This window comes from Capricornis sumatraensis, chromosome 15, assembly GCF_032405125.1.
Source record: "Capricornis sumatraensis isolate serow.1 chromosome 15, serow.2, whole genome shotgun sequence".
NCBI classification, from domain to species: domain Eukaryota; kingdom Metazoa; phylum Chordata; class Mammalia; order Artiodactyla; family Bovidae; genus Capricornis; species Capricornis sumatraensis.
Window position 1 is genome coordinate 58015160 of NC_091083.1, and position 23256 is coordinate 58038415.

The 23256-nt window shown below is 56.2% G+C and overlaps 1 protein-coding gene across 1 annotated transcript in view; it reads left to right on the forward strand.

Moving 5' to 3' along the window:
• Positions 1–23256, forward strand: part of LAMA5 (laminin subunit alpha 5) — a 52122-nt gene that overhangs the window by 13859 nt on the left and 15007 nt on the right. The window contains 34 exon segments of the mRNA XM_068986788.1: positions 218–335; positions 1125–1243; positions 1329–1499; positions 1667–1764; positions 6082–6197; positions 6522–6640; positions 6748–6838; positions 7057–7191; positions 7373–7435; positions 13390–13530; positions 13612–13749; positions 13835–13969; positions 14053–14187; positions 14279–14416; positions 14839–14891; positions 15091–15196; positions 15339–15391; positions 15481–15586; positions 15998–16097; positions 16219–16375; positions 16503–16641; positions 16830–16972; positions 17049–17155; positions 17250–17403; positions 17926–18086; positions 18183–18291; positions 20041–20138; positions 20219–20420; positions 20501–20627; positions 21197–21336; positions 21813–21928; positions 22012–22223; positions 22531–22735; positions 22961–23105. Coding sequence (XP_068842889.1) covers positions 218–335; positions 1125–1243; positions 1329–1499; positions 1667–1764; positions 6082–6197; positions 6522–6640; positions 6748–6838; positions 7057–7191; positions 7373–7435; positions 13390–13530; positions 13612–13749; positions 13835–13969; positions 14053–14187; positions 14279–14416; positions 14839–14891; positions 15091–15196; positions 15339–15391; positions 15481–15586; positions 15998–16097; positions 16219–16375; positions 16503–16641; positions 16830–16972; positions 17049–17155; positions 17250–17403; positions 17926–18086; positions 18183–18291; positions 20041–20138; positions 20219–20420; positions 20501–20627; positions 21197–21336; positions 21813–21928; positions 22012–22223; positions 22531–22735; positions 22961–23105 — 4350 coding nt within the window.

Genomic DNA, 23256 nt, shown 5'->3' on the forward strand with positions numbered 1-23256 from the left:
CTGGTGCAGGTCTCAGTGGCTCTGGGCTGGCCTGTAAGCCGAGGGGCTGCTCCCTGAGCCAGCTGGCCCTCTTACCTGGGTGTGTCTGGCCCCTGAGGGCAAGCCCACAGATAGCCCCTGGAACCTCACCTCTCAGGGTGGGGGCGACCCTCTAGGTGTTTGGGGGCCCCACATGGCATGGAAGGGGTCTTAGGGGTGTTCACCCACCATCCGGCAGGTTTTCCATGTGGCCTACGTGCTCATCAAGTTTGCCAATTCCCCTCGGCCAGACCTCTGGGTGCTGGAGCGGTCCACAGACTTTGGCCACACCTACCAGCCCTGGCAGTACTTTGCATGTGAGTCTCCCGGAATGAGGGGCGGGCAAGGGGGGATACCCTGGGTGAGTGGGCTGCCAGTACTGTGCTCTCAAGGCCTCTGGATACCAGGCCTGCCCTCACGCCCGGCTTCTAGGTGGGCCAGGCTGTGGGGTGCATATTCCTGAAGGCAGGTGGGGGTTCAGTGCCTTGCGTCCCTGACATGGCACTGCTGGGTCCATCTCCTAGCTTGCTGTGGACTGGCCTTATGCTCCAGCAACTCCGGAGGTGGCAAAGGCCACCAACTTAGCAGCCCCATCAGGAGAGCATGGGAGCCCTGCGCCCCTGCTCACTGGTTGGCCCTGCTACTTGTCACCCTGACCAGTCATGTCCATGCAGCTCCAATTGGGTGGTCCTGGAACCTGGGTCCCTTTCAAGCTCCAAAGCCCAAGAGTGAGTGCAGGGCAGCCCTGGGAGGGACAGTCAGGATGGGTGCCCCAAGGGTGGGATTGGGGAGGGACGCACAAGGGGACACTCTGCAGAGAGAAAGGCAAAGGCCTGGACGGTCAGCTCGTCAAGGTTGGGCAAGTTCAGAGCCTCGGGGCAGGGGCACCCTGGGTCCTGACGCGCCCTCTGGAGGAAGCTGCGATGTGCTCCACGCTCTGTTCAACGAAACCCCGAGGGTGGGCTGCCATCCTGCATTCCGGTTGATGCTTCCTCCTGGCTGAGGCCATGGGGCTCCGGGAAGACAGGGTGCTCAGGGCAGCAGGGCACTGCCTTCTCCGAGGACTTCCCCAGGGCGCCGAGCGCTCACCCTCGGCATTCCCGCAGCCTCCAAGAGGGACTGCCTGGAACGGTTCGGGCCAAGGACGCTGGAGCGCATCACGCAGGACGACGATGTCATCTGCAGCACGGAGTACTCGCGGATCGTGCCTCTGGAGAACGGCGAGGTGGGCCGAGCGAGACGGCGCGGGGCATGCGGCCTGGCGGTCAGTGCCGGCACCATGCCCCCGCCTGATCTGCGTCCATCTTCAGATCGTGGTGTCCCTGGTGAACGGCCGCCCAGGTGCTATGAACTTCTCCTACTCGCCGCTGCTGCGTGACTTCACCAAAGCCACCAACATCCGCCTGCGCTTCCTGCGCACCAACACGCTGCTGGGCCACCTCATGGGCAAGGCGCTGCGGGACCCCACGGTCACCCGCCGGGTGAGCGAGCGGGCAGGCGGGGCTTCGGGGTTAGGTGTGGGCGGGGCCCCGTGGGGCTGGGGCTGCTGTGGGCGGGGCCCCGTGGGGCTGGGGCTGCTGTGGGCGGGGCCACCTGGGCTCGGGGCAGGAGGGGGAAGCCACGCGCTCACGTTGCGGGCCCTGCACAGTACTATTACAGTATCAAGGACATCAGCATCGGCGGCCGCTGTGTCTGCCACGGGCATGCGGATGTCTGTGATGCCAAAGATCCCACAGACCCCTTCAGGTGAGACCTGCAGCTCCCTGCTCATCCCCCCATCTTGTGCTCAACCTGAGGGAGAGGAGGCCTGGTTTCATCGCCCCTACACTGGCCCCTCGCCCCTCGTTTCCCCATGGCCTCAGTTTCCCTGTGTGCACAGTGAGGTAGAAGGGCAGGGCTTAGTGTCTGGCTTGGGCCTCTCTGCCCTGCTGCCCACAGAGGTGGAGCCTTACCTGGACCTGTGACCCAGCTGCCCCTCTGGTGGAAACCCCAGAGGTGCAGGGGAGTCTGAGGGAGGTAATTGCCTGAGGCTGCATGTTCCTGCCCTCTGGGGTGGGAGGAGCTCTCCCACCTTCCTTGAGGACACAGATTATACACTCCCTGCCGCCCCACCCTGACCTCCATCCTCGACACAGGCAGGGGCAGAGGCGAAGCCCAGAGACCCCACTCTGACACCCTCAGCAGAGGCTCTGAGCTCAGCCAGTAAGGCAGGGCTCAGGAACCTGTATCTTTAACAAGCTGCCACTGGTGCTGTGTGCCTAAGTGGCTCCAGCGCCGTGAATTCAGCAGTGAGCACTCAGCTAAATTATCAGCTGGAGCCTGGCACTAGGCCAGCTCTCCTCCAGGCTCAGCAGTGGATTCATCCGTGTGTTCACGCCTCGCTCCCTCCTTTTCCCTTCCCTCTTACCTCCCTCCCTCCCTCTCTCCCATCCATCAGCAGCTGTGTGTGGAGTTAACACATGCTAGGCTGTGTTCCTGCTCCAGAGGCACAGGTGGGCTTCCCGCCCCACCCCAGCAGCCCCTGTTCTGGGCAGGCAGGAAATGGGAGGCCTGGCCCCAGCACAGGGGTCCTGGCAGGGCTGAGGGCTCTGGGACGTAAAGCAGGTCCAGGGCTGGACAGGCGGTGCTGGAAGAGGCAGCAGAGCCTGCCAAGGGAGCCTGAGGCCAGGCTCCTGCAGCCCCCACCCCCTGCCAGCCACCTCCTCCTGCTGCTTCCCTCGCCTTGAAATCGTGCAGCCCCCTCAGTTCTGGGGTTTATCGCTGTGTCCACATCCTAGTTGATAGGGAGGTGGATGAAGCCCAGACAGTGCAGAAGCTCACCCCTGTTCTCATAGTCAAAAAAACACCAAGAGGTGAACCCTAGACCTCCTCAGGCGTGGCTGGTGGGTCTGCAGGGGGAGGGGTACGATCAGACTGGTGCAGGCCCCCAGGACCTGTGTGGCCCATGCAGCCTCACTGTGGCCCTGGGCGAGGATTCCTGCCCACAGCTTGAGGTGCTGAACCCAGACGCAGTTGGTTGCTTTGGGAAATTAAGTGCCAAGTGGGACTCGTGATGGTTGGTTAGGGCGCCAGCTGGGCGGCCAGATCAGCCCTGGAGGAGAGGCAGGCCTGCCCATGCCTGCCGGGAGGGCGTCGGCATCCGCCCTGACTCACCTGCACCTGGGCATAAACAGAGCTCTGCTCACCCTGCAGAGCGTGTGGGGTGTCTCTCCCAGAACCGCAAGCGCCAGCACCCCTTGCTCACCCACGCCCCGCAGCATCAGCCTGTTGTGTCCTCCCTGCGCTGTGTCTGCTGCCTCTTCTGCCTCTTCCACGAGGGCTCTGCCCTACCAGCTGCTCGTCTCTGCCCCTCAGCCTCTACCACCATCGCCTCCACCCCCACCTGCATCCTCTCTGCCCTCTCTACCACCATCATTCTGAGTGCCGACTACCTGCCCAGTCTGTGCCCAGCCCTCAGTCACTCTTCTCCACCCCTCGGTTTGGAAGTCACGTGTTTTGTTTCTGTTGTGTCTTAGTCTATTCAGGCGGACAGAATGCCAGAGGCTGGGTGGCTTATAAACCATGGAGACTTATTCCTTACAGTTCTGGAGGCAGCTGAGGCCCCCTCCCTAGTTCATAGGTAACTGTCTTCCGGCTGTGTCCTTGTAATGTGGGAGGAGCAAGGGAGCTCTCTGGGGTCTTTTTATTTTTATCATTTTTTTAAGATTCCTTTTTGTTTTAAAGCATTTTATTTTTGGCCGCACTGGGTCTTTGTAGTTTCTTGGGAGCTCTCTCTAGTTGCAGAAAGCGGGGTCTGTTCTTACTTGTGCTACTTGGGCTTCTCATTGTGGTGGCTTCTCTTGTTCCAGACCACAGGCTCTACGGCACACGGGCGCAGCAGTTGCTGTGCTGGCTGAGTTGCCCCACAGCATGTGTCCTTCTGGAACAGGGATTGAACCCGTGTCCCCTGCTTTGGCAGGCGGACTGCCAACCATTGGCTCGCCAGGGAGGCGATAGTGATAGTTTAGCTGGCTGTAGAATTCCTGGTTGATGGCTATCTCTTTCAACACTTGAGAAATCTCATTTCACTGTCTTCTGGGTTATAATCTTTAAACACTCTATTTTTATGGTTTCAACCTGATTGCTCCATGAAGTGAAGTTCCTGGGTTGCAGCCCTGCTGTTGGTTGTGTTGACTGACCCCACTGGGTTGTTGCTGTGCAGGTTTTCAATAGGGCTTCACCCGTGTGGTGACCATGTGCCCTAGATTGGGAAGAATCCCTCCAGCATTATTTTCCAAGGACTTTTGACAGATGCCCTAATCTTTGTGTTAATTTCCTGGTTAAGGGGTACACTGACAGTGTTCAGTTCAGTTCAGTTGCTCAGTCATGTCCAGCTCTTTGCAACCCCATGAACCGCAGCACGCTAGGCCTCCCTGTCCATCACCAACTCCTGGAGTCCACCCAAAACCATGTCCATTGAGTCAGTGATGCCATCCAACCATCTCATCCTCTGTTGTCCCCTTCTCCTCCTGCCCTCAATCTTTCCCAGCATCAGGGTCTTTTCAAATGAGTCAGCTCTTCACATGAGGTGGCCAAAGTATTGGAGTTTCAGCTTTAACATTAGTCCTTCCAATGAACACCCAGGACTGATCTCCTTTAGGATGGACTGGTTGGATCTCGTTGTAGTCCAAGGGACTCTCAAGAGTCTTCTCCAGCACCACAGTTCAAAAGCATCAATTCTTCAGCACTCAGCTTTCTTTATAGTCCAACTCTCACATCCATACGTAACTACTGGAAAAACCATAGCCTTGACTAGACGGACCTTTGTTGACAAAGTAATGTCTCTGCTTTTTAATATGCTGTCTAGGTTGGTCATAACTTTTCTTCCAAGGAGTAAGTGTCTTTTAATTTCATGGCTCCAGTCACCATCTGCAGTGATTTTGGAGCCCAGAAAAATAAAGTCAGCCACTGTTTCCCCATCTATTTCCCATGAAGTGATGGGACTGGATGCCATGATCTTAGTTTTCTGAATGTTGAGCTTTAAGCCAACTTTTTCACTCTCCACTTTCACTTTCATCAAGAGGCTCTTTAGTTCTTCACTTTCTGCCATAGGGTGGTGTCATCTGCATATCTGAGATTATTGATATTTCTCCTGGCAATCTTGATTCCAGCTTGTGTTTCTTCCAGTCCAGCATTTCTCATGATGTACTCTGCATGTAAGTTAAATAAGCAGGGTGACAATATACAGCCTTGACGTACTCCTTTTCCTCTTTGGAACCAGTCTGTTGTTCCATGTCCAATTCTAACTGTTGCTTCCTGACCTGCGTATAGGTTTCTCAAGTGTAGATTCTTGAAAAATCAAACACCAGCCACAGGGCCTTGGTTGCGGATCCTCAGTGCTGCCTCTCCAGGCTCTGTGTGCAGCCCCTGTGCAGGAAGGGAGGGGCTCAAGTGGATTTGGAGCTCTCAGTCTCTTCTTCTTGCACTGGCTCCTGCGGCTGGCTCAGGACTTGCAAGCACTGTGGTACTGGGCTAGGACTGAGGAACACGCGGCCCTGGGGTGGGGCTGTGCTTCCCCTTTGACTGAGTTGTGGAGGTGTGTGCTGAGGGGAAGGGTGGTTCTGTGCTCAGTCCTCAGCTGCAGCCAGCTGTCCCCCTGCCCAGTGAACCAGCAGGAGCTGCTCTCCAGGACAGTAGGCTGGATTCCAGCCCTCTGACTGGAGTCCACCCTCAGCTGGAAGAGGAAGCAGTTCTTGGCCACTTGCCCCTGGGGAGGAGCCCTGGGTAATAGGGGTGTCTGGCTGAGCCCAGGGCTGCCTGCTGAGCAAGACCCAGACCTCAGAGTTGGCCCAGGAAAGCTGCAGACTTGGCCTGGGTCCTGGCTGTGATGGGGAGGGTGTAGCTGGAACCTGAGGGGCCCAGGACTCAGGCTCACCTGTGGTCAGGGGCCACATGCACTGACCATGCCATGCTCTGCCCCAGCTTCCATGCTCCATGAAGTCCCAACACAGCCACTGCCGTTCTCCGGTCCCTCTGGGTCCCCGGTGGGTCTGAGCCCTTCCTGTGCCCATGTGTCCCCTACAGGCTTCAGTGCGCCTGTCAACACAACACATGTGGGGGCTCCTGTGACCGCTGCTGCCCCGGCTTCAACCAGCAGCCATGGAGGCCAGCAACCACAGACAGTGCCAACGAATGCCAGTGTGAGTGCCCCTCCACACGCCCGCAGTGCTCACACGTGCTCAGATGTACTCAGATCCACACAGTGTACTCTTGTACTCACATCACATTCTTAATACTCATGTACACACACGTTTGCACACATGTGCTCACACAGTGCATACAGCATTCATACATGTTCACACATGCTTATACACGCTTAGAAGAGTGCTATTGGCACATTCAGGCAACATGGCACACTCCATCACCTGAGTCTGGGATCACCTGCGGTTTATGGGATGTGCCTGGGGGTCCCAGTCGGGTGGGGTCACAGAGGCCTGCCCACAGCTGAGCCCCTTGTTCTCCAGCCTGCAACTGCTATGGCCACGCCCACGACTGCTACTATGACCCGGAGGTGGATCGGCGCAACGCCAGCCAGAATCAGGACCAGGTCTACCAGGGCGGGGGCGTGTGCATCGATTGCCAGGTGGGTGGGGCTGTCGCCAGGTCTGTGGTGCGGGTCTCGGGTGGGCAGGGTCCGCACAAGGCTGGGGGCAGTGGGTTCCTGGACTCAGCGGCCCTGTCCTGCCACAGCATCACACCACAGGCATCAACTGTGAGCAGTGTCTGCCTGGCTTCTACCGTTCCCCAGACCACCCACTCGACTCACCCCGTGCCTGCCGCCGTAAGTGGGGGTGACCAGGTGTGGTCAGGGCGGGGGTGTCCCAAGGGTGTCCAGGAGCAGGGTGTGCCCAGATGGGAGCTCCTGGGGCCTTTGCAGCTATCTGTGAGGCTGTGGCTCTCATCCCACATCCCAGGTCTGAGGGGAGGGCAGATGCTGACCCTCCTTGGAGGCCTGAGAGCTTTGAGCTTGGGGTTGCCTGACTTCCCACGCCCATTTAGGCTGCAACTGTGAGTCGGACTTCACAGACGGGACGTGTGAGGACCTGACCGGCCGCTGCTACTGCCGACCAAACTTCACGGGGGCGCGATGCGACGCGTGTGCTGAAGGCTTCACTGACTTCCCACACTGCTACCGTGAGGGCGTAGCTGGGGTGGGGGGAGTGGGCAGGCACCTGAGTATCCCCCGATACTGGGCTGGAGCCAGTGGGGAGGGGTGGGAACCCTTTCATCCTGCCTGTACCACTGGTGATGTGGGGAGACCCTGGCAGCCAGGTGCTTACCCCACCTCGCTGACACATGCTGTGTCCTCTCGCAGTGGTGCCTTCCTCCTCCCACAATGACACCGGGGAGCAGGTGTTGCCTGCCGGACATATCGTGAGTAAGTGTCCCTCAAGATCCCCATCTTGCCTGGGTGGGCCACACCCAGGCCCGCAGAGACGGGGGTGCAAAAGTAATTGTGGTTTTGCACTGTTGACCTTTGCTGTTTGATATTGGAATACATTTTTAAATGTAGTTATGCGCTGCGTCATTTTAATGCACATTTCTTACTTCATATTCTTTTTGCTAATGGTTTATTGAAAGTTGAAAGTGTTAGTCGCTCAGTCACGTCTGACTCTTTGTGACCCCCATGGACTGTAGCCCACCATGCTTCTCTGTCCATGGAATTTTTCTAGGCAAGAATACTGGAGTGGGCTGCCATTTCCTTCTCCAGGGAATCTTCTTTACCCAGTGATTGAATTTGGGTCTCCTGCACTGCAGGCAGTTTCTTTACTGTCCCCAGGGAAGCCCTAATGAGTTATTACTTGCTGTTTGTGAAAGTGAACATTGCTCAGTCATGTCCGACTCTTTGCAACCCCAGTTGATTTTATATTTATTTTCGATTAGGGAAATGATATTAGGCAAAAGTCAAATTTCAGCGATTTTCTTATTCGAGTTCAAAATGGGTTGTAAAGCAGTGGAGACAGCTTGCAACATCAATACCACATTTGGCCCAGAAGCTGCTAATGAACATACACTGCGGTGGTGGTTCAAGAGGTTTTGCAAAGGAGACAAGAGCCTTGAAGATGAGTACAGTGACCAGCCATCGGGGGTTAACAACAACCAAGAGAATCATCGAAGCTGATCCTCTTACAACTACATGAGAAGTTGCCAGCTAACTCAGTGCTGACCATTCTACAGTTGTTCAGCATTTGAAGCAAATTGGAAATGTGAAAAAGCTCAGTAAGACAGTGCCTAATGAGCTGACTACAAGTAAAAAAAATCTTTAAGTATTGTCTTCTCTTGGTCTGTGCAACAACAGCGAACCATTTCTTCATCGGAATGTGATGTAAGACCAAATGTGGATTGTATACGACAGCCAGTGACAGCTAGTTCAGTGGTTGGACCCAGAAGAAGCTCCAGAGCCAAACTTGCACCAAAAAAGGTCATGGTCGCTGTCTGGTGGTCTTCTGCCAATCTGATCCACTCTAGTTTTCTTTGAATCCCAGCAGAACCATTACATCTGAGAAGTTTGCTCAACAGATCGATGAGATGCACCGAGAACTGCAAGGCCTGCAGCTGGCATTGGTCAACAGAGAGGGTCCAATTCCTCTCCACAACAACGCTCGACCACACGTCACACAACCAGCACTTCAGAAATTGAATGAATTGGACTGAGGAGTTTTGTCTCATCTGCCATATTTACCTGACTTTTTGCTAACCAACTACCACTTTTTCAAGCATCTTGACAACTTTTTTCAGGGAAAAACGCTTCCAACAACCAGCAGGAGGCAGAAAATGCTTTTCAAGTGTTCATCAAATCCTGAAGCACAGATCTTTATGCTATCAGTTCAGTTCAGTTGCTCAGTCGTGTCCAACTCTTCGCAACCCAATGAATCGCAGCACGCCGGGCCTCCCTGTCCATCACCAACTCCCGGAGTTCACTCAGACTCACGTCCGTCGAATCAGTGATGCCATCCAGCCATCTCATCCTCGGTCGTCCCCTTCTCCTCCTGCCCCCAATCCCTCCCACCATCAGAGTCTTTTCCAATGAGTCAAGTCTTCACATGAGGTGGCCAAAGTACTGGAGTTTCAGCCTTTGCATCATCCCTTCCAAAGAAATCCCAGGGCTGATCTCCTTCAGAATGGACTGGTTGGATCTCCTTGCTATAGGAATAAGCAAACTTACTTGTATTGATTGTAAGGGTTCCTGTTTTCATTAATAAAGATGTGTTTGAGCCTGGTTATAATGATTTAAAATTCACGGTCCCAAACTGCAGTTACGTTTTCACCAACCTGATATTTCCATTTTGTTCACTTTTTCTTTGGTTCTTTTAATTTTGTGCAAATAATAGATATTCATTCTAGGAAACCTTAAAAAATATAGGAAAGCAGAAGGTTAAAGAGAGTTATCCAGAGTTGCAGCTCCTGCAAACACTGCCTCCTCCCTCCGCATGTGTGCTGTGTTTTTATAAACATCCACGTGCACTGTCTGCACTTTTGTGTAATTGCGCTTTCCACCCACACCATCCTGTAAACACGTCATTTCACACTCTACGTTATGTACACAGATGTAGTTCTTGTTTGACCAACTCTCAATTCTTGGTAATTTAGGTTCTTTCCAGAGTTTTTAAAAATAACACCATAGTAAACATCCTTGCAGCTAAAGCTTTCCATGAATTATTAACTATTTCTGCAGGACAGTTTCCTAGAAGAAGGTTTTGAAACATTTTTGGCTGCACGTTGCCAAACTGCTCTCCTGGCAAAATCGTCTGCCTGGGTGGAGTGGCATCATTCGTGTCACTCATGTCAGAATGCTTCTGTCTCTGCACGGCAACATGCATTATTACAGAAATCTTCAGTTTTCCTGGAGTTGGGGTGCACCTTCTGGTTGGGGGCTTAGCAATGTCGAATTGGCCAGTATTTTCCTTTCACAGCAGCTCAAGATAGTGGTGTGTCCTGTCACCGGCTCTTAGACCTGATGGCATTTGGTGTTTCCTTGGTCTTAGCCGTATTTCTTTGCCTCGTTTGAGTCTGAATCTTCTCTCGTGTTTCTGGGCTCTTCCTGTGGTTTTCACGTGTGAGTTTCCCTTTTGAGGTTGTGGCTCAGTGTTCCTTTCACCCATTTGCTGCTGTAAGCTCTTTCCATGTGGACTGTAGTATCTCTGCCTCACGACTCACATGCTTTTCTCCCAGTGGGTAATTTGCCCTTGTTGTTATTTTCTTCATGGGAATCTCATTAGACCATGGACATCTTAGGTGATGGTTTTAATTTCTTTTATTCTGCAAGTTCATTTTCTACCTCATCTTAAGTCAGTTTTGGTTACTTATGTTTTCTTAGCAAATTTTGTTTTTATCATTTGGATTTTAAAAGGTGTTGGCATAAAGTTATACACAGTCTTCTGTACGCGATTTTCAAATTTCCTTCCATTCCTTTTGTCTGTTTCTCTTTTCTTTCCTGCCTTCATGAGACAGAAGTTTGCTGAGTTTTTTAGTGTTTTTGAAGTGCAGCTTAAGGTTTATATCGATAAGATCTGCTGGAGTTTTTCTCTGGTGTGGGAGAGAGATTTTACTTACTAATATAGAAAAATTTGAGCTAAAATCGATCTTTCTCTCTTCTCTCTTTTGTTGGGGTATCCTAAATCAGTATGTTAATTTCAGGTATGTAACGCAAAGGTTAGGTATTTCTAGACATTGTGAAATGATCACCACAGAAAGTCTAGTTAACACCTGTCACCACACAGAATTATAATTTTTTTCTCATGATGAGAACTTTTTTAAAAAATTTGGCAGAGAACTTTTAATATCTACTCTCTTAGCTACTTTCAATTATGCAGTACGTTATTATTAACTATTGTTGCCATGCTGTGGGTCATATCCCCATGACTTATTTACATTTTATTTGGAAGTTTGCATCTTTTGACTCCTTCACCCATTTTGCCCAACTCCCAATCCCCGCCTCTGGCAATTATCAATCTTTTTTTTATATCCTCAAGCTCAGGGTATTTTTAAAGAGTCAGTGTGTGTGTATTTTTTTTAAGATTCTACATATAAGAGAGATCATACAATATTTGTCTTTTTCTGCTTTCTTTTGACTTACTACCGTTTTCATGGTTTTTTGAATTATTATTACTTTTAGTTTCTCTTAATTATCCACAAAACGTTTAGAGCATTTTTTCCTCAAGCAAGGCTGCTTTCATTCTGCAGGAAAATGTCTGGAGACATCTTTGGTTATTATGACTGGGGGATGCCACGGTCATCTAGTGGATAGGGGCCAGGGATGATGCTTAATGTCCTGCAGAGCACAGGACAGACCCACCCCCACAAAGTCATCCAGCACAGAGTGGTACTGGTGCCAAGGTTGAGAAACCCAGGGGTAAAGCTATGAATTTGCTTCAGAATGTAGCTGTGGCTGGGTGTAGCCCATAGAGTTGATGTGCTGTGTTCTCACTGCTGTTCCTTTTAAACTGTGTATCATTTCAGTTTTCGTTTCCCTTTTCACCCGAGTTGGTTAGAGCTGTGTCTGTCACTCCCGGTGGTTAGATTTCCATCCTGTCCCTTCTTTTGATGGTTCTGTTCTGTTTTACTGCACCGTGGTTGCATTTGGTAGCCTGGAAATTTCTACTTTTTATCTTTGGATTTTGAGGTTTTCTTTCTCACCTGGAATGTGACCCCTTTTAGACTGTCCAAGAATGTTTGACAGGAACTGTTGTTCACTGTGGGAATAGATTTGTACACATACGTTTATTAAAGGACATGTTAATTATGCTATTTAAACCCACTCTGTTCTTAGTTTTTGTCACGTTCTGGGAACAGTGTATTCAGTCTTTCTCTCTTTGACAGTGGTTTGGCCACATTTCCCTCCCAATTTCAATAGTTAGTTTTCAGTACCTCTGGGCCGTGTTTATCCTCCTCTTAGAGCCTTGGGTTTTCAGCATCTCTTGGGGGGCAAGTCCATTTCTTCCACACACAACATCCTTCCTTGTCTCGATTAATGCTCATGCCTGGGCTCACCACCCTACACGCAGTCCCTTCTGGAATCTCTTTATTTCTTATCCAAGTCCTTGGTTCAAGGTGCATTCTTTCAAAAGTGTGTGACCAGATTCTCCTTCAAGAGTCAAACCGATGCCTTTGGGTTTGTCTCATGAGAGGAGATGAGGTCTGGCAGAGGGACCGTGGCTGCTATTAGTTCAGGCTTGCCCCTGCCCCAACTGTATCATTTCTTTCATTCTGCTTAAATTTTTCCTTTCTTGACTTTTGCTGGATTGACCAGCAAAGCATGTTTTGGTTGGTTTGTGTTTTCTTCTCTGAGGGTTTGCAAGTTCTGTTTCTATCTTCTGGTCTGGGCCAAGATTACCTTTATGTTTTGACAAATAATGAACCATTATTTTGTACTGCAATCACAGAATTAAAAGACAGTTGCTCCTTGGAAGAAAAGCTATGACAACCCTAGACAGCTTTTGCTGACCAAAGTCCATATAGTCAAAACTCTGGTTTTTCTAGTAGTCATGTACGGGTGTGAGAGTTGGATCATTATCAAGACTGAGGACTGAAGAATTGATGCTTTTGAATTGTGGTGCTGGAGAAGACTCTTGGGAGTCTTTTGGACAGCAAGGAGATCAAAGTAGTCAATCCTAAAGGACATCAACCCTGAATATTCATTGGAAGGACTGAAGCTGAAGCTGAAGCTTTAGTACTTTGGCCATCTGATGTAAATTGCTGACTCACTGGAAAAGACCCTGGTGCCGGGAAAGATTGAGGGCAAGAGGAGAATGGGGCAACAGAGGATGAGATGGTTGAATGGCATCACCAACTCAATGGACATGAGTTTGGGCAAACTCCAAGAGACAGAGAAGGACAGGGAAACCTGGCATGCTGCAATTCATGGGGTTGCAAAGAGTCGGACACAACTTAGCGACTGAACAACGAACCATAATTTATTTTATGTCAGTAACAAAAATAGCTTTAGTCCCTTTTTGTGCATCAGTTAAGACATCTAGCACACTTTTTCTTCCTTCTTCCTAATCTCCAGAATTATTTATAAAGAGTAGAATTTTCTTTCCGCTTTGTTAAGATTTTGTTTTTGCTTTTTCTCTGGTTATGTCAACACCTGCAGTTGACTTTGTGTCTACATTATAAATAACTAATTATGTGTATGTAAAATGCTCCTGATTTCATTGCATGCCACTGTCTTCCTAAAACATCCCCTTTCCCGTGTTGGCCTTTTTAAAGTCTTTTTCACTGTGCATGAGTGCAGTGTCAAAAGGCAAGGAAAGGAGTCTGTAGAGAAGGGAGGTTTTGAGCGGGGCAGCTGCAGGGCCTCTGAGACCCCCATCCCACCCTGTCCCCCTCCAGACTGTGACTGTAGTGCCGCCGGGACCCAGGGCAATGCCTGCCGGAAGGACCCGCAGGTGGGACACTGTGTGTGCAAACCCAACTTCCAGGGCACCCACTGTGAGCTCTGCGCCCCTGGCTTCTACGGCCCAGGCTGCCAGCGTGAGTCCAGCCCTGGCCCTGGCAGCATCCCCTCGCAGGGCCCAGGAGCCCGGCCCCTCTGTGACCTCCTCCTCCCTGCAGCCTGCCAGTGCTCCAGCCCTGGTGTGGTGGACGGAACCTGTGACCGTGACTCAGGCCAGTGCATGTGCCGGACAGGCTTCGAGGGGGCCGCGTGTGACCGCTGTGCCCCCGGCTACTTCCACTTCCCCCTCTGCCAGTGTGAGTACGGCACCCCCAGCGGGCAGGCGGGAGTGGGGTTGGGTCTGGGCTGCCGGCTCAGGGCCCCTGCACTCTCCGTCTGCAGTGTGTGGCTGCAGCCCCGTGGGGACCCTCCCTGAGGGTTGTGACGCCACTGGCCGCTGCCTGTGCCGGCCAGAGTTCAACGGCGCCCACTGTGACCGCTGCCGCCTGGGCTACCACGGCTATCCCGAGTGCCACGGTGAGCGGGTGGCTTTGGTGGGGCTCTGGGCAGGGGGGAGGGCCACCGCAGGCGCCCAGAGCATGACCCCAAGTCCTCTGCAGCCTGCGCCTGTGACCCCCGGGGATCCGTGGACCAGCTATGTGGGGCAGGCGGGCTATGCCGCTGCCGTCCTGGCTACGCGGGAGCCACCTGCCAGGAGTGCAGCCCCGGCTTCCACGGCTTCCCCGACTGTGCTCGTGAGTGCCCTGGTCGGGGGAGGGGATGGGGGCAGGGAGGGGAGGACACATGCTCTCCACGTGCTGACACCCCCTCCTCCCCCTTCTCTAGCCTGCCAGTGCTCCCCCGAAGGTTCCCTGCACGCAGCCTGCGATCCCCGCAGCGGGCAGTGCAGCTGCCGACCGCGAGTGACGGGACTGCGGTGCGACATGTGTGTGCCTGGGGCATACGACTTCCCCTATTGCGAAGGTGGGGCTGGCCCCGTGTGTGTGTGTGTGTGTGTGTGTGTGTGTGTGTGTGTGTGTGATGTGCTGCGTGTTCCCACGACTGTTGCAGTGCACTGTGTGCTCTCTGTTCACGCGCTGCATTCACGTGACTGTCCATGTGTTGCGCATGTGGTCACGTGCTGTCTTTATTCATGCTTGTTTATGTGCTTTGTGCGAGTGAGTGCTCATTGTGTGTTCACAGCTGTGTGATGGGGGAGAGCACATGCCTTCACAGCTATGGGGACTAGGGCATGAAGGCATGCGTGGTTTCTTGCCTGTTCATACATGTGGAAGGCATGTGTGCCGGCTCCCATGGGGCCTCAGGTCCTGGCCAGGCCTGGGGAAGCCCTCGGCCGTCAGGGTCAGTGGCTGAGTAATGACTGTGGCTTGGGCCTCTCTCCACAGCTGGCTCCTGCCATCCCGCTGGCCTGGCCCCAGCTGACCGTGTCCCTCCCGAGGTGAGCCCAGGGCAGCCCTCTGGTGCTGAGGCCTTCACTTCTAGAAACCATCACTCACCTGCTCAGTTGCCATGGCAACCTCAGAGCCCATTTGGTGCCCTGGCTGGGTGATGCTGGAGATGGGGCCAGGCTCCAGGGCTGAGGGTTTGTGCTAGGAGGGCAAGGACCTGCTCTGACCCTCAGTCTCATCCTCTCCCAGGCACAGGCCCCCTGTACATGCCGGGCTCACGTGGAGGGGCCAAGCTGCGACCGCTGTAAACCTGGATTCTGGGGGCTGAGTCCTAGCAACCCTGAGGGCTGTACCCGTGAGTCTGCCTGGAGTGGTGTTAGGGTACTAGGGGAGACCCTGCGGAGGGGAGGGCTGGCTCCACAGTGGCCAGGGTGGGGATGGAGTCCAGCCCTCCTGCCCCTCGTCCCACTCTCAGCCCTGCTCTGCCTCTCCCCCAGGCTGCAACTGTGATCCCAGGGGCACGCTGGGTGGGGCTGCCCAGTGCCAGCCGGTAAGTCTGAGGGCAGAGATGCTGGGGCCATGGGAACAGAGTGTAGGGACCCTCCCAGGCCTGGTCCCAGCTTCTCCCTCGGCCTCCAGGGCAACGGCCAGTGCTTCTGCAAGCCACACGTGTGTGGCCAGACCTGCGCGGCCTGCAAGGACGGCTTCTTCGGGCTGGACCAGGCTGACTACTTCGGCTGCCGTAGTAAGGCCCACTGCTTGGCCCTTGGACCACGTGCCGGGGAGGCAGAGGCCCAAGGAGGGACACATGGGACAAGGGCCAGCCAGGGTCTGGGTGTCACATGGCACTCACTGAGCCACTTTGGGTGCCTGACCAGACCTGTGCTGGTGTGGAGGGGCTGCAGATTTCACCCCATCCTTCTCCCTCCGTCCCATACCCTGGCAGGCGTCACTCACCAATCCCAGGGCCCTTGCCCCGAATCCTGACCCTCTGCTGTCCAGAGCCCCGGGCAGGTCCTGGTGGCGGTAACACTCGTCTTCTCAGCCTGGGTCACCCTTGATGGAGGGTGGACGGAGAGGAGTCCTGAGCCGGGGGCTGCGGGAGGAGCATGGAGGCCGTGGGGCTGGGCCTCACTCACTCGCTCCCCCATTGCAGGCTGCCGGTGTGATGTTGGCGGAGCGCTGGGGCAGAGCTGTGAGCTGAGGACGGGTGCCTGCATGTGCCGCCCCAACACCCAGGGCTCCACCTGCAGCGAGTGGGTACCGTGCCCCAGCTGGGCTGGGGCAGCAGTTTGTCCACTGGCTTCTCCCTGGGGACTCCGGTGTGCGGTGCAGGGCCAGTACCTGTGCAACCCTGACCGCCCCTGCTGTGGCCAGGCCTGCTCAGGACCACTATCTCCCTGACTTACACCACCTGCGCCTGGAGCTAGAGGAGGCGGCCACGCCTGAGGGCCACGCTGTCCGCTTCGGCTTCAACCCCCTGGAGTTCGAGAACTTCAGCTGGAGGGGCTATGCACAGATGACACCCATCCAGGTGCGGGTTCGGTGTTCCTGGCATGATGGCTAGCAGAGGGTGGGCGGGCCTCTGAGCTCATGGATGTGGGCTGAGCATGACCAGGAGGGGCCACCCTGACTTTCTGTGCCCTCCAACCCCACTGCAGCCCAGGATCGTGGCGAAGCTGAACCTGACCTCCCCTGACCTCTTCCGGCTCGTCTTCCGTTACGTCAACCGTGGGCCCACGAGTGTGAGCGGGCGGGTTTCCATGCGAGACCAGGGCAAATTCACCACATGTCCCAATTGTGAGTGCTGGGGCTGCCCCCTCCCCACCCAGCTCCCGCCACATCCCCCCCTCCCCACCCAGCTCCCACCACATCCCCATGTGTGGGTGGGGAGGCCAGGCCTCTCCTGACCCTGGGGGTTTGGTGACCGTGGCCTGCAGTGGCCGTCTTACCCCTGCGTCCAGAAAGCACACTGTCCCCACCCCCAGGCACAGAGCAGAGCCAGCCCGTGGCCTTCCCACCCAGCACCGAGCCTGCCTTTGTCACTGTGCCCCAGAGGGGCCTGGGGGAGCCCTTCGTGCTGAACCCTGGCGCCTGGACCCTGCTCGTGGAGGCCGAGGGGGTGCTTCTGGTGAGGCAGGGCTGAGAGGGCTGGGGTGGGGCCCGAGGCAGGGGCCACAACACCTAACCTCCCCCCTCCCCCCAAGGACTATGTGGTTCTGCTGCCTAGTGCCTACTATGAGGCGGCCCTGCTACAGCTGAGAGTGACCGAGCCCTGCACGTTCCAGCCAAACGCCCAGCGCTCTGGAGACAAGTGAGGGCCAGTCTGGCGGGGCTGGGGTAGACCTGCTCCTCCCGGTGCCCAGGCCACCTGCCCTGTGCTGACCAGACTGTGTGTCCCCAACCAGCTGCCTGCTCTACACCCACCTACCCCTGGACGGCTTCCCCTCTACTGCTGGGCCCAATGCCCTGTGTCGCCATGACAACAGCCTACCCCGGCCCTGCCCCATGGAGCAGCTCAGCCCTGCACACCCGCCGCTTGTTGTCTGCTGGGGCACTGATGTGCGTGTCCCTGGGGCCCCTTGGGGACAAGTAGGATCAAGCCCTGGGGAGGCGTGCCCTTGGCCTGGAGGATGAGGGTCCGTGTTGCAGAAGGGACATGGGTACAGGGCAAAAGAGACGCAGGCATGGCACAGATAGTGGCTCAGGCAGTGCTTGCTGCCTTCTGGATTTTGACCTTTAGAGTCAGTGCCTGGGACCTCAGCTGTAAATGGGGTGAGGGTGGCCCAGTGCTCCAGCTTATCATGAGGGGGTGGCAGATCCTTGGTTCACTTCAGGCACCAGACACTCTACAGTGACGAGGCTGGTGGGCCACGATGGGCAGGGGAGACTCAGAGTGAGCACAGGCTGGAAGGTCGAGTGGCCACAAGAGGCGTGCCTCCAGCAGCAGGAGTGGTGGGCACACAGGCCCTGAGATGGGAGGACAAGGCTCTGGGCACAGAGCGTGGGAAGGGCCATGTTTGGGAGCACCCTGTTCTCTTGGAGGGGCCTGGGGTGGGGCCTCACATTGCCCTATCCCCCCAGGTGGACGTCCAGCTTCAGGTGGCAGTGCCGCAGCCAGGCCCCTATGCCCTGGTGGTGGAGTATGCCAACGAGGACGCCCGCCAGGAGGTGGATGTGGCAGTGCACACCCCCCAGAGGGCCCCCCAGCAGGGGGTGCTCACCCTCCACCCCTGCCCATACAGGTGTGTAGGGAGCGGGTAGAGGGTGCGCGCTGAGGGTATGGGGGCCACTGGGGCTGGGTTCAGGACCCCACTAACCACCCCTGCCCACCCCCCCAGCACCCTGTGCCGAGGCACCGCCCTGGATGCCCAGCGCCACCTGGCTGTCTTCCACCTGGACACGGAGGCCAGCATCCGGGTCACAGCTGAGCAGGCACGGTTCTTCCTGGTAAGGCCCCGACCCCTCACCTGCATGGGCTCCGGGACCCCACTGCAGAGCTCCATCTTTCCAAAGATTTAAACATGCGCAGAAGTAGAGTGTGGTGAGCCTGGATGCCCATTGCAGGCACCGCCCTCAGCTTGTGCTGAGTCCAGGTTCTTCCAGAACCCCTCCCCTGCAGGTTTTTTCCTGTGGGTGTGAAACGTGTATTTATTTATAAAGAATGCCTGTAGTCAGTTAAGGGGAACTATGATGAGTTGGAACCAGGGTAGAAAGAAATACCTTTGTATATTTTTAATTTATTTTCGGCGGTGCCTGCTTTCTCTAGTTGCCGCGAGCGGGGGCGACTCTTTGTTGTGGGGCGTGGACTTCTCCCCGCAGTGGCTTCTCTTGTTGCAGAGCACAGGCTCTAGGGTGTGTGGGCTTCGCTTCAGCAGTTGCGGAGTGTGGTCTCCGTAGTTGTGTCCACGGGCTTAGTTGCCCTGCAGCATATGGGATCTTTCCAAATCAGGGTGGCAAGCAGCTTCGTTACCACTGAGCCACTAGGGAAGCCCAGAAAGAACAATCTTAATGAAAGGCTGCTTTTTGGTATAATTTACAAAAATGCCACACCGTGTGATCGTCTTAGGTCCTGAAGCTTGGGACTCACTAGCATCGAAGTAACTTGCTTCTGTGTCCTCCTCACAGAGTTGGAAACTAAATCCCAAGGTTAACTTGGGTTTGCAGGCCTGTTCTGCATCACTAAACTCTGTGCAGTGTTAACCCTTAGTTTGATGCCCAGAACCAAGCATATGTGTTTGTTCAGTAAGTGACGAAATAGATGACAATATTTCTCATCAGAGTATTACACAGTTTCATCATTATGTTTCCCTAGGCTTTAACAGTTTTATAAGAGTAATATGTGCAGATTTTATAAAAGCTTCAAATATTGAAAAGACTTGCAACGAAAACCACAGTCCCACACCCCATCTGCCGTGTCTCGTTCCTCTTTCCAGAGTCTGTGTGTCTCTTCCACGTTGCTGAGTGACTCATGTCACATAGCTTCCTCCTAAGTTTTTGATGCTGGAACCCCTGTGATTCCTTCCTCACACACACACAGCCCTGCAGTCCTGGGCTGGGTCGCTGTAAACTTCCCATGGAGCTATACCCACCACCCAAGCACGATTTTCCCGCAGTACCCAGGCCAGGAGGCAAGACAGCCCCACCCCAGATGCCCCTCGGCCCCCCTGCCCGTGGTCACCCTGGACACTGGTTGTGCGCCTAGTGTGCCTCTTCTGGAACCTGCCATACGGGAATCACACGGGTGTGCTGTCTTCTCTGCCGACGCCATGTCGGGGTGGACTGAGCTGTCGCTGTAGTCTCGCAGTCTTCTCTCTCCTCTGTTTAGGGTTTTTCTAGACACACTGTGATGTCGTGTTTTACCATACTTGTCACACGTGTTTCTACACCTTGGGGACAGTACAGGGCGGAGACGCCTGCTCACGAGCCCTGGCTTGCAGAGCACCTGCCTGTGCTGAGTCCTGCCCTGTGACCACGGATGGTGGGGAGGGCGCAGGAAGAGGAGGTGTGGCCTGGGGTTGGGTGGGGCTGGAAGGCACTCCAGGGCCCAGAAACCTCGGTCGAGGGCTGGGGTCTGTGTGGCCAGAGGAGAGGCAGGCTGAGTGGGGATCAGGGGCTCAGTGCCAAGAGCCGGGCCAGCCTGGGCAGGTGTAGCTGAGTTTCACCTGCCTTCGCACCCACACTATCTGCTGCCCACAGCACAGCGTCACCCTGGTACCCACGGACACCTTCAGCTCAGAGTTCGTGGAGCCCCGAGTCCACTGCATCAGCAGTCATGGTGCCTTTAGCCCCAGCAGGTAGTGGGGCTGGGGGCCTGGCGGGGGTGGCAGGGTGGTTTCGGGGACACGGGAGCTCACCGGTGTATCCCCTGCCCCAGTGCCGCCTGCCTGCCCTCCCGCTTCCCGAAACCGCCCCAGCCCGTGCTCCTCAGAGACTGCCAGGTGCTGCCGCTGCCGCCCGGCCTCCCGCTGACCCACTCACAGGAGCTGACACCGGGCGCACCCCCACCTGGGCCCCAGCCCCGCCCCCCCACTGCTGCGGACCCCGATGCGGAGCCCACGCTGCTGCGCCACCCCCAGGTGAGGGCCCGGCCAGGACTCGTAGCCTCGTGGGCACACCGCCCCTCCTGGTGTGGGCTCACCAGAGCCTCTCCCCGCAGGGCACTGTGGTCTTCACCACCCATGTGCCCGCCCTGGGCCGCTACGCCTTCCTGCTGCACTGCTACCAGCCCGCTCACCCGACCTTTGCTGTGGAGGTCCTCATCAACGGGGGCCGCGTCTGGCAGGGTGAGCAGAGAAGGTGGACCCCTGGGCGAGAGGGCTGTCAGGGCTCCACACGGCCTATACAGGACGTGGATGGGGTGCAGCTGGGTCCACAGCTCACGTGGCCACAAAGCGGGGGCCCATCCCTAGCTGTGAGTGACAGGGCCACACACCTTGTCCTGCCCTCGGTTTTCAAACGGGGTGCCCCAGCCCATATCAGGTGCAGCCCCTGCCCCTCACGTCTGTGTGGTAACTCAGAACTCCCCCACCACGTGCCAGGGTGACTGAGGGCTCCCTGGGGACACATGTCCATGTGTATTTGTTCCCTTCTGCTCTGTGGGGCCCAGAGACCTGCATCTCACCGGCCCTTGCACATGACCACTGCCAATTCATGTTGCACGAGTGTGCCCGGCCTTTGGGCCTCTGGATGGGTCACACATCCGTGTCTTGTTCACAGATGCACAGTCCACAGTGGCACGTGCTGCCCGTGGGTGCCCCCTCCTCCGTGGCAACTGCAGGGGTCCCTGGACAAGGCCGTGGGGCAGGGGCGGTCTGCATGTGGTGGGTGTTGACCGACTGTTTCTCGCCTCCAGGCCACGCCAATGCCAGCTTCTGCCCGCATGGCTATGGCTGCCGCACGCTGGTGGTATGCGAGGGCCGGGCCATCCTGGACGTGACTGACAGTGAACTCACTGTGACCGTGCGTGTGCCTGAGGGCCGGTGGCTCTGGCTGGTGAGTCGGAGGCTGGTGTCTGTCCTCCACCCATCATACCATTAGAGGTTACCCTGCCAGGGCGTGTCCCCTGCTCTTTACAGGCGACTCTGAGCCCAGTGCCAGGGCAGCAGCGTCTGGGGACCTCCAGGCCCATCTTGAGAGGCCCTGGAGGTCCATGAGCCAAGATGACACCCACCAGCTCCTGGGGGCCCTGCTGGTCAGAGTAGCCTTCTTGGAGGAGGAGGCCTGGAAGGAGACGGGGGTGTCTGGCAGAAAGGGATGGGGGCACCAGGAACCCAATTACCTCTTCATGACCTGTTCCTGAGCTTCTGTTTGGCAAAGGCCGGCCTCCCCTCTGAGTGACCAAGGGAGGGACCCATAACCTGGCAGCCTCGCTAGGGCCCAGGACAGGGTATGACGTTATCTGGCCGGATGCTGGCCTACTGGAGAGAAGCGCTGGGGCCACGGGAGGTGACCGGGCCTTGATGCTCTAGGAGTACGTACTGGTAGTTCCCGCGGAAGCCTATAGCTCCAGCTACCTGCGGGAGGAGCCCCTGGACAAGTCCTACGACTTCATCAGCCAGTGCGCCACCCACGGTTACCAGATCAGGTGGGCAGGGCTCGGGGCTGGGGGTGGGGGTGTGCAGAGGTGTGGCTGGCTGGCAGCTGGCCTCACCTCCTCCTCTTCCCCAGCCCCTCCAGCTCATCTGCCTTCTGCCGCAGCGCCGCCACCTCCCTCTCGCTCTTCTACAACAATGGGGCTCGGCCGTGCGGCTGCCACGAGGTGGGCGCCATGGGCCCCACATGTGAGCCTTTTGGGGGCCAGTGTCCCTGCCGTGCCCACGTCATCGGCCGCGACTGCTCCCGCTGTGCCACTGGCTACTGGGGCTTCCCCAATTGCAGGCGTGAGTACCCCAGTCCCGGGAGTGCCCAGGGGTTCCTGCCAGGCAACAGTGGTCAGGAGAATGTTCCGAAGCTGGTGGACTAGCGCTGCCCCCTCCTGTCTGCGAGAGTCGGGCCTTGTGCTGTTGTCTGGGAGGTCCTGGGGACCGGACAGCAGTTTTGAGCACCTGACTTCACATCAGAGGAGCTGCCTGGGACTTGGGGCCTGGAGTGGGTGGATCCAGGCTGGGGTAGGGTGGCCTCGCTCCCCACCCCACGTTCAGGGCCACCATCGGGCCTGCTGACTGGGGGCTGTGCCCGCACCCACAGCCTGTGACTGCAGCGGCCGCCTCTGTGACGAGCTCACAGGCCAGTGCATCTGCCCGCCACGCACCATCCCGCCAGACTGCCTCGTCTGCCAGCCCCAGACCTTTGGCTGCCATCCCCTGGTGGGCTGTGAGGAGTGTAACTGCTCGGGGCCTGGTGTCCAGGAGCTCATGGACCCCACCTGCGATGTGGACAGTGGCCAGTGCAAGTGAGTACCTGCGCTGGGGGTCTCTGTGGCCTTGGAGCAGTCCCGGATCCCCTGCCAGCAAGCCCTGACTCCATCTCTGCCTGGAAGGGTCTCCTGGGGCTCAGCAGCGCCCTCCCCTCTGGCTCTTGAGGGTTCATCACTATGGTGGGGGGACACCTCTGGTCCCGTCTCTATATGAAGGGCAGGTGGAGGGAGGCCCAGCCAGCTCCTGACCTCTCATGGCAGGTGCAGACCCAACGTGGCCGGACGCCGCTGTGACACCTGTGCTCCCGGGTTCCACGGCTTCCCCAGCTGCCGCCCCTGTGACTGCCACGAGGCAGGCTCTGCGCCCGGCATGTGTGACCCCCTCACAGGCCAGTGCTACTGCAAGGTGAGGGGTCCACTGGCCCGGCCTGCTCCTCACCCCATCCCTCATCTTGTTTTGTCAGCTGAAGTTCATCCTCTCTGGGAGGCTGGGGCCTCCTGGAATACTTTGGGACAGCCAGCCCAGTTGCAGGGTGACAGGCAACACTGGCTGGACC